A 10,344-nucleotide genomic window follows, 5' to 3' on the forward strand; every position below is an offset into this window, starting at 1 on the left:
ACAGCCACCAGCAGTGAGGACAAGGCTTCTCTACTCGCTGATTTTTTCGCAGAGAAGATGTCAGTCACTGATCCGGGTAGACGTCCACCTCACCTCCCTCAGGAAACAGACCACACCGTCGCCGATGTTCAGGTGACACGTGAACAGGTGGAGCGGCTGATGAGGGAAGTAGAGGAGAACAAAGCCACCGGCCCGGACGACATCAGCCTGCGGCTCCTCAAACGCTGCACCAGTGAGCTGTCAGGTCCTCTCACCAGCGTCTTCAGGGCCTGCCTGATGGAGCACAGGTGGCCCTCTATATGGAAGGAGGCGCAAGTGGTACCAGCCCACAAGAAGAACTCAAAGTCTGAGCCCAGCAACTACAGACCCATCTCGCTGCTCTCCGTGGTGGGCAAGTTGCTGGAGCAGGTGGTGGCAGGTGTCATCTGTCATCACCTGAGTGAGCACCGCCTCCTCTCAGACAGACAGTTCGGCTTCCGGCCTGGCCCGCTCAACAGCGGACCTCCTCACCCTCCTCTCCCAAGGCTGGCAGGATGCCCTGGACGAAGGTCTGGATACTCTTGTGGTGGCCCTGGACATTGCTGGGGCCTTTGATAGGGTCTGGCACGCGGGGCTTGTAAAAAAGCTTTGCGCCAAGGGTATCCAGGGCAACCTCCTTGCACTGCTTGAGGACTACCTCCAGGGGAGAACCCTCCGGGTAGTCATCAATGGACAGGCATCCCAGCCGTTACCTATACAGGCCTCAGTTCCACAGGGTTCAGTGTTGGGCCCGATCCTGTGGAACATATACATCGATGACCTCCTGCGGCAAATCCCGACTCTGCTTGCATACGCCGATGACTGCAATCTCTCCCGCTCCTACTGCCGCTCCGACAGTCAGCGAACCGTTAGAGAGCTAAATAGGCAGCTCAGGCTGGTGATGGAGTGGGGAGAGGCGTGGCAAGTCAGCTTCGCTCCAGAAAAGACGCAGGCCATGGTCATCTCACGGTCCCCAGCTGCCTCCCCAGCCGTCTCAGGCTGTCTGATTTTTGGAGGCCAGACACTTCCCCTCCAGGAACACGTCAAGTTGCTGGGAGTGACAGTGGACTGTGGCCTGCGCTTTGACCGCCATGTTGCTGCTGTTGCCCACCAGGTTTCCCAGTGAGTCTCTGCACTGCGTCGGATGTCAGGAAACCTCGACTCCCGGGGCATCCTCACACTGTACAAGGCTCAGATACGGCCTTGTATGGAGTACAGTGCCTTGTCCTGGATGTCGAGTGGCCCCACCCACTTGCAGAGACTGGATGCTGTGCAACGCCGTGCCCTGCGCTTGGTGGGGATGGACGGACAGCAGCAGCAGCAGCAGCAGCAGCAGGAGGAGCAGACCGGAGTCACGTTGCTGGAGCATCAGCGGGACGTGTCGGCGCTGGTGGTCCAGCACAAGGCCCGGGTTCTGGAGGTCCCTCATCTCAGCTCGATAAGGCTCCCACCACGAGCTGTCCAGAGGGAGTCCAGGACCACCACCTCCAATGACATGCTGGTGCAAGTGCCTCGATCTTACTCGAGGCAGCACCAGCGCTCTTACACAGCCAGAACCTCCAGACTGTGGAATGTGTTTACGGTAGCCACAAGTGATACACAGACAATGACACTCCAGCAAGTGAAAGTAGCTGCACACAGGTGGCGTAAAACACAACCCCCCACACTAGTGCTGTGTTAATCATGTCTATATATATATAGTAGGATGAGTTCACTTTTTGTATATATTTTCTTCTTTACATTTAAGTATAGGCTTTTCAAATAACAGCATAAAAAACGTGTTGTTTTAAGCCTGATGTAAATTTTGTTTAAATAAAAAAAAAAAAAGAGAGAGAGAGAGAGAGAGAGAGAGAGAGAGAGAGAGAGAGAGAGAGAGAGAGAGAGAGAGAGAGAGAGAGAGAGAGAGAGAGAGAGAGAGAGAGAGAGAGAGAGAGAGAGAGAGAGAGAGAGAGAGAGAGAGAGAGAGAGAGAGAGAGAGAGAGAGGTAACATAAGGCCAAGAAAGGGTAGGTTTTTTCATAAAATATATGACCAACATTGGTGTGTGTGCCTCCCCTGCACCACACATCACTTTTTCCTTTCATTCCTTCATTACCTGCCTGGCCTCCTTGCTGAACAGACACATCCCTCTCAACTCCTCCTCTAGGAAAAAGTCTTTTTCCCTCAACCACACACCATGGAGGGGAAGGTGGTGTGACAGGTCCTCCCGTGCAGCTGCTGGGGTGAGGGGTGACTGGAGGGCCTCCCGAAGGTGCAGGAGGGGAAGGGCCAGGCTGTGGCCTCCCATCACACTCCCCAGCAGATAGGTGCTGCCCTCAAGATTGGTCAAGAGGAGGCGAGGTGGTTCTTCTCTCTCTGCTTCTTTTTCCTTGTCTCCTTTTTGTGGTTTTCTTTTCTTCCTCTTCTTTTTCTTTCCACAATGGAGAGGATTTCTTTGGGTGGTTCCTATACATGGGGAAGTAAAGAATGCTAGGTGAGATTTTGCCATTGTCTGTTATGAATATATATATATGATCTATAGAATACAATGAGAAAAACATCCATAGATTTTATGAACATGAATAGCAGACTAAATAAAGGATAAGAAACAATAAGGGAAAAACAAAATCTGTTGTCCTAAGCACCAAGAGTAATACCTCTGGCATTAAAAATAAACTAAATCACACTCTCGAAGACATATCAAGACATGCGTGGTTGTAATGTGCCAAGACAAAATATCATCACTGACTGACCTGTGTGAAGGAATTAGCAGCCAGACACACATATCTGAGGGAGGAGGTGAGGGCTGCCACTAAGGGATCCCAACACTCATCCCCCAAGCCGCACCCTGCCAGAGACAACACACGCAGGCCTCTCCTCCCTTTCTCTCCTTTACCCTCCATCACCTCCTCATCATTGTTGCTGCTGCTGGCTGCTGCTCCCTGAAGTAGGGCAGCCCCCCCTTGGACCCTAAAGGATTCAGGTCCATCATAAGGGCTTCTAAGGGTAGAAGGGGTCTCCTGGCTAGGGCTTCTCCCAAAGTTGAGCCACCAGTGCTGCCTGAAATAGTGATAAAATTAAGGAGGCAAAGTGGTGTTGGGTAAATAGGCAGTGAATGGGCAATACATACTTTGTTGTGTGTGATTATGTAATTGTATTTTGTATTGATATGTATGTACATACATGAGTGCAAAACTTGATAAATGGGACACTCAGAAGGATCATGTGTTTCTATGCACACACACACACACACACACACACACACACACACACACACACACACACACACACACACACACACACACACACACACACTGCGTAGTGTAGACATACCACATAGTGTAGTGGTTAGCATGCTCTGCTCGCAACCAAGAAGGCCTGGGTTCAAGTCCCAGGAGTAGCAAGGCAAATGGGCGAGCCTCTTAATGTGTAGCCCCTGTTCACCCAGCAACAAGTAGGTACGGGATGTAACCCGAGGGGTTGTGACCTCGCTGTCTTGGTGTGTGGTGTCTAAGTGGTCTCAGTCCTACCCAAAGATCGGTCATTATGAGCTCTGAGCTCTTTCCGTAGGGTAACGGCTGGTTGGGTGACCAGCAGATGACCACAGGTGAATCACACACACACACACACACACACACACACACACACACACACACACACACACACACACACACACACACACACACACACACACACACACACACACACACACACACACACACACACACACACACACCTATATTGTTGTGGTGCAGGTTTAGGCTTCGTAAGGATGGGCAAGAGTTCAGGAGATCAACAAGGTGAGGCGCTGAGGCACAGGTCCGCAGGTTGTGACGCAGGTCAAGGCAGGTCAAGTTAGGATGACCTCTAAGGCCTGCCAGAAGTCGCTCAGCTCTTGTATCATCTATACAGCTCTCATAGATCCTATAGGAGTAAGACAGGAGATTTTCTCTCTCTCTCTTTCTCAAGGCACAACAAAACTTATTAAAAATCTTTTCACACACAGACGCACACAAACATACATATCCTCATCTTTACCTTGTAGTACCAGCTAATTATCAGCCCATCATCCCAGCTCCTATGCTTATTTGAGGTGGGTGACGGTGGGGGTGAGGGCTGGGGTGAGGGCTGCCAGGTCCAGAACAGATGCCCCCACAGCACCCCACACCAGCTCTGTCCCCTCCTGTGTGCTCTGATATCTTATACTCAACTCCTGAAGGTTGGGCATGAGGGATGAGGATTGTTAGTGAAGGGGAGGAGGAAGAAAGCGTAGAAGGAAAGACTACATGTTATTATTTGGGTGGGAGGGAGGGAGGGAGGGAGGGAGGGAAGGGGATGTTTGTGAAGGATACAAGAGGATATCAGTGACAGGTTTTTTAGCACCAACTAGCCTGTTTGATTAACTACATATACTATTCTACATTAACTATAATATTAGAAAGACCAGAAGGGAAGAAGAAATTGTATGTTAAGGTCAGGGAGCAGGTAAAGGTAGAGTGAAGAAGTGAGAGAAAGGAAAGAGGGAAAAATAGTGTGATAGGCTTAGGGAGGAGAGAGGGGCAGGTGGGAGAATGCTGGATAACATGCTTCGACGAGGAATGAGATAAGATGGAAGGGAGATGTGTTTGTCATTAAGTACATGGAGCAAGGAGAGGGAAAGGCATATATCTGCATGAAGGAAGGTGAGGTAAGGTGGGTTAAGGAGGCATCTCACCTGCAGGTTTGGCAAGGCTGAGATGATCTCAAACAGATCCAGGTGACTCAGGCTGCCTGGCTCCACCTCCACTACTTCCCCATTCCCTCTGGTGGGTGTTGATGGTGAAGGAAACTGATTAATTCATGATGGTTTGCTTCATATTTATAACATGCTTATACTGTAGTTGAATGAGTAAATTTAGGTATTATTATGGTTATCATTATTACTAGTATTGTTATTATTATTGATATTATTATTTTTGTTATGCTCCTCCCTTCCACCATTAGGCCATCATGAAAACATTGAACCACTGATCTAAAAATGTGATAAATTAGTCATGAGAGGATGCTGTTAGAAACTGAAGCCCTGACAGACCCTCACTGCTGGTCTGATATGTTGCCAATTAGACCAGGGTGGAATGTGGCCTGCCTCAACTGTCCAGCCACTACATCATCATCATTACTACCAGTACTCTATTATGAATCTTTATATACATCATCATCTATGTCTGGCAATAATTTACCAGAAAACAACAAAGGTGATTTATTGCCTATAAAGTGAGCAAAAGAATGATCAGTAGTAGCACACACAGGCTGAGGCACACCAGGACCAGTTCAGGTAATGGTCAGTGGTCTTCCCTTTGTCATGACACTCCCTGGCATGTCTAATAATCAAGCTTCTCCCAGAATGTGTACCTGGAGGGGGATGGGGATGCTAAGGAGGGCAGGTGCAAGGTGTGCACATCCCTCCCACACACCTGCAGGAGGGCCGACAGTTGCCTCCAGCCAGCCTTTGTGTCCTGGGTGGCACAGATCACACAGGAAAGGTAACGCTCTACATACACCTGTTGCCACTGCCTGCCACCTGCATCTCGCCTGCCCACCACCTGCCAGATGTTATGACTGAGTGACAGGTGCAGAGGTTAAGGTTTTTATGTTTACATTCATTAGAGAACAGAAATGAGGTAATGGATTCAAGCTTGGTAAAGTCAGATTCGTGAAATAGGAAATTGGTTCTTGTTATATGACTAAAATAGACTCCATTATCAAGCTGTTAGTAGACTCATGAGGAAGTTTAAAGCTACACAGGGTGAATTTATGGATAAGGATGGTGGATGAACATGGATGTGTAGGTGTTATGCAGAAACTATCACATGTAAGTCTACTAGCTTCTTACAACTTGTGTTCTTATGACTATGGTACATTAATGTGTGGTAAACACCTCAGTGTGTGGCATGCAGTCACAACACCAGTAACATTACTCACTGTGGTTGGGGGCAGAGGGCGGGAGAGAACATGTGTAGAGGCAGCAGCAGCACTGCTACTACTGCCAGAACGAGGGATGGATGCAGAACTCATTTTGGTACCTCCACTCCCTCCTCCCTTGCCTGCTGGAGTATGTGCCCTCTCACCTCCACCTCTTCCTCCTTTTCTCAGATTTAAGCGACCTGCAACAAAACACATCCATCCTTTTCTTGGTCTCTCCTCAATATTTCTCCTCTTCCTGACTTATAACTTCCACTTCCCTCATTCTTTCTATCTAAAACTACTTCAGCTGTAATGACTCAAGCACAGCAGCCCCACAGCCCCACCTGAACATAGGTACACCCATTGCTCCTTTGGTAACATGCTGGGTTTTCATACTCAGGTCCCGGGTTCATTTCCTTACACAGCACCTTTCTCCTGAAGATTAATCTGAGCTTCCAAGTCAATTGCTCGGTAATTCCATGTACTATGTTCTGGTTGTGCCCTGGTTTGAGGTGAGGCAAGTGGGATACATTGGTTTGAGGGAATATACAACATTCTTTACCAGCACTTTCAGTCAAATTAGGCCTGTTTCTTCACCTCTCTCAAGTAGTTTCTCCTTCCATTATTTTTTTCACCTGTCCAAGCCACTACAACACTCCTTACTTAAGCTTCAGGTAGTTCTCTTCCTCCCCTTATTTTTTTTTACCTGTCCTCATCACTACAACACCCCTTACTTACTACACTTTCAAATTATATCACATACTGTATACTCATATCAAACATCACATCCCACCAGTCTTCCCACGAGAAGGTTTCCACTACTTGACTTACTCTGTAGGGAAACATGAGGTGGGGGGGAAGTGTGCCTGGGTTCTCCTCTGCCAGTAAAGGTTATCCAGGGGCAGGCTAAGGGCAATGGGCAGAGGCAGGTCAACACTCAGCCCTGCACACACCTCCTGCAGGTCACGCTGGGTTAGACCATTCAGCTGAGTGTGCTCTGTGGAAGTGAATAACAAGTTAGTTAAGAAATATTGTTTTTTTATTATGATGCTTTATTGTGGGAATCCAAATAGTCACTTCTGTCCTCTTCATGGACAACAATAAGAGAACAAAATATTTAAGAATTACAGCCATGAAGAGAAGATACTCACATGTTATTTGTATTAGATTAATGAGTTTCTTTTACAAAAAAGTAGTCATATTAATTTTTCTCATTTCATCAATGTCAAGAACCTGTCATTATGATAAATACAAGGCTTCCTATGAACTTCACCATACATTCTGTTCTGATATAAAGGATATGAAATCATACCTAAGGGCAAGGATAGTGACTTGACAACTGTTCACTTAAGAAACATTGTGCACAGTATGTAACATCACTAACCATTAATACTCCTTGCAGTGACGTGCACACAGTAATCCCTCAGCTCCTGCACTGCACCACACATCCCTGCAGACACACACAGGTTGAGGCACACCAGGACAATTCAGGTGATGATCCTTTGTTGCTATAATTCCTGGTGTTTCCTGCTGTACACTTTTGTCTTCTACTTTCCTTTAGTCTTGTTTCCCTCTTTGTTAATGGTCATGAAAAGGATGGCACACCATTCTGATGACAGGCCTAGGATGCCTCATGGAGATATTTCTTCCCATGTTGTAATATCTTGTCATCATCTTCATTTGGAAGCCTGCCACCTGCAAGAACTGGAAGAGCATGGAAGGAGGCACCCAAGTTAATTATTGACTACTGGAAGAGCACTTGTGAGGTGTATAGTCTCCTCAGTGCCTGGACACCATGGACAAAAAGGTGTATGGCCATATGCACTAAATGTGTTGAATATTATGGAAGCAGCCTTAGGGTACTAATTTCCATGCATTGGCTGTTAATTTCTGTGCAAAGCATGATGCCTTTTCAAATTGTGATCAACATAATAAATAAATTAACAGTGAATTTAATGACCTAAACCTAACCCTAACTGAAATTAACCTCAGATGAAGACTCTACTATTACTTCAGAATTATTCAATGTGTCTATTCAGAGAAGTATGACCAATCCTGAGACATACTAGAACTGTGAGGTCTTCTATATACATACTCGTAAACACTGACCAGACTGTTTAGTTAGGTTAGTGTCCTTAAGGGGTGGTTCAGCGGGAGAGGGTGAAGCCCCATAAATAGGTTAGATTGGGTTAGGTTAGTGTCCTTAAGGTAGGTCCAGGTGGGGTGAAGCCCCACCAGTTAGGTTAGGTAGAGTCCTTTACGGGGGGGAGGGAGACCAGGGGGTCAAAGCCACCCTCCCTCCAGGTAAGGTAAGGTTAGGTAAAGTTAGGTTAGACTAGAAATTTTCCGTTTTCAAAATATGGCATTTCATCCTTAGATTTTCCGTGAATGACCAAATTTGGCATAATTTAGCTTTCCCACCCTAAAATTCCACTTTCCCACTAGGTCCCTAACCTTGTTGGGAATAGAGGAGAAAAACACTTTATCGGTTAGGACTGCGTAGTGGGGGCGGGTATTCCCTACTTGTTGACTATTGATTAGGGATTTTCCCCAAAAACGGTGATATTCTAAACTTTTGAGTTTCCCAACTTTGGACTATTTTGGTTTCCCCTATCCTAAAACCCCGGCAATAGAATTAAAAAGGAGCCGCCATTAGTAAAATTCACCTATTTAAAAATAGTTATGACATACTGAAGGCCGATATTGAGAAGCGCCCTTAAGTTATTCTTTACCGTCACTAAGGTAAGCAATACATCTACATCACGACATGGCTTGCAAGCTCAGGACTGAGGAAAGCCGGTAGTCAATAATCGGTAGTGTACTACAAGGCTGGGAGAGTATTTTGATTCCAGTGAAGTGAGTGAAGCAGCGGGGAGAAATCAAGAGGATAGGGCTCTACGGTGGCTAAGTCATGAATAAGAGTGGCTGCATTTCTCTGAATACCACTGTGTGAAGGCCACTGGAGGTGAACTATATAACCTCCAGAGTTCGGGAGAAGAAATCCGGGTGAGTTAAAGCAAGGCCTTTCTCTTGTCCCGCACGTTGGTGATAGAGGGACCTTGTATATAAATATTTACCTCAGACATACCTCATTTTGTTATTTTATAGAATTTTCTTGTAGCATTAAATAGAATGTTATTTTTCATTTTAAGTCAATGTTAGTAATTTTGTTATTTTGTTTGATGCATCTGGTTATATGTGGTTCTTAGAGACCTTTTATATGAATATTTTTCTCCTTACACTTCATTTTATTTATTTATTTATTTTCATAAATCTCATTTGTGCCCATCCACCCTCTCCCTATCATCACCAGCCACTTTTTTTTCTCCTCCCTTCCTTCTGATACTTCCTCATCCAGAGAGAATCACTTTTTAACTAGTTAGGTCTGCTATTACCCCCTCCGATCCTCTCTCTCTTCCTCCCCCCAGAACTCCCCTCCCTTCTACCACCACTTCTTCCTCCTGCACCTCCCCTCTTTCCCATCATTCCCACCATAATAACTCTCTCTCTCTCTCTCTCTCTCTCTCTCTCTCTCTCTCTCTCTCTCTCTCTCTCTCTCTCTCCACCACAGTCACCGACACCTTCTGTTCCTCCTCCTCAATTACTTCATAACTAGTATTTTTATTTATATTTATTTATTTATTTATTTATTTATTTTATGTAGGAGGGACACTGGCCAAGTGAAACAAAAATCCAATTAAAAAAAAAGCCCACTGGGATGCCAGCCCCAAAAAAGGGTCCAAAGCGGTAGTCAAGACCTCCTTCAGTCCCTCTCTCCTCCTCCTTCCTCCACCTCCTTCTCTTCTTACCTCCCTTCCACCACCCAACTCATTAGTACGATGACAATGACGGATAATACTTCTCGCCTGTAACATGCTGAAGTAACATCGGGGCCAGTACAATAAACATCAAAGAGGAAGCTGGATAACAGAAAATGAGTAGACATGACATTTTTTTTTTTTTTTTCAAAGCAATATCTAAATTAATTCTACTGGTAACTTCTGGAGAACATGAGGCACTTTATTCTGCTGTCGGCGGTGGTGGTGATGGTGGCAGCGATGCCCGGTGTAAAGGGGTATGTACCTCTACTACTACTACTACTACTGCTACTGCTACTGCTACTTGCTACTACTACTACTACATACTACTACTACTACTACTACTACTACTACTATACTACTACTATTACTGCTACTACTACTGCTACCACTTGCAATTCGTGTGTGTGTGTGTGTGTGTGTGTGTGTGTGTGTGTAACAAATGCTGAGGTCACTTTCCATTTATCTATTTATTCATCATCACCAGCATCTACCACCACCACCACCACCATCATCATCATCATCATCATGATCATAATTACTTGCAGCGTACAGTACAATCACTCGCCCTCCAATACGTGGCTGCT

General features: G+C 46.0%; 1 protein-coding gene across 2 annotated transcripts; it reads right to left on the minus strand.

The window, feature by feature from the left end:
* Positions 1–1,921: 1,921 nt before the first annotated feature.
* Positions 1,922–8,993, minus strand: LOC135111793 (uncharacterized). Of its 2 annotated transcripts, XM_064025507.1 has the most exons (10): positions 8,919–8,993; positions 7,324–7,643; positions 6,771–6,936; positions 5,958–6,139; positions 5,388–5,578; positions 4,711–4,798; positions 4,035–4,209; positions 3,733–3,920; positions 2,750–3,056; positions 1,922–2,462 (listed from the first exon to the last, which is right to left on the minus strand). In XM_064025507.1, exons 4-7 carry the CDS (start codon positions 6,048–6,050, stop codon positions 4,081–4,083), a joined length of 501 nt encoding a protein of 166 aa, XP_063881577.1. In that variant the 5' UTR covers positions 6,051–6,139; positions 6,771–6,936; positions 7,324–7,643; positions 8,919–8,993; the 3' UTR covers positions 1,922–2,462; positions 2,750–3,056; positions 3,733–3,920; positions 4,035–4,080. The 2 variants fall into 2 exon arrangements, with proteins under 2 accessions (XP_063881577.1, XP_063881578.1); XM_064025508.1 differs by lacking the exon at positions 8,919–8,993 and having other exon boundaries at positions 7,324–8,336.
* Between the last annotated feature and the right edge of the window lie 1,351 nt (positions 8,994–10,344).

This window comes from Scylla paramamosain, chromosome 22 (assembly GCF_035594125.1).
Source record: "Scylla paramamosain isolate STU-SP2022 chromosome 22, ASM3559412v1, whole genome shotgun sequence".
Classification (NCBI taxonomy): domain Eukaryota; kingdom Metazoa; phylum Arthropoda; class Malacostraca; order Decapoda; family Portunidae; genus Scylla; species Scylla paramamosain.

Bases quoted from the DNA above. Each gene is read 5' to 3' on its own strand.
- LOC135111793 (XM_064025507.1), bottom strand. From the start codon at position 6,050: ATGAGTTCTGCATCCATCCCTCGTTCTGGCAGTAGTAGCAGTGCTGCT. The intron at 4,799-5,387 runs GTACACATTCTG...AACACCCACCAG, and splicing joins GCATCCCCATCCCCCTCCAG to AGGGAATGGGGAAGTAGTGG. The intron at 4,210-4,710 runs GTGAGATGCCTC...CCCAACCTTCAG, and splicing joins CAGCCTTGCCAAACCTGCAG to GAGTTGAGTATAAGATATCA.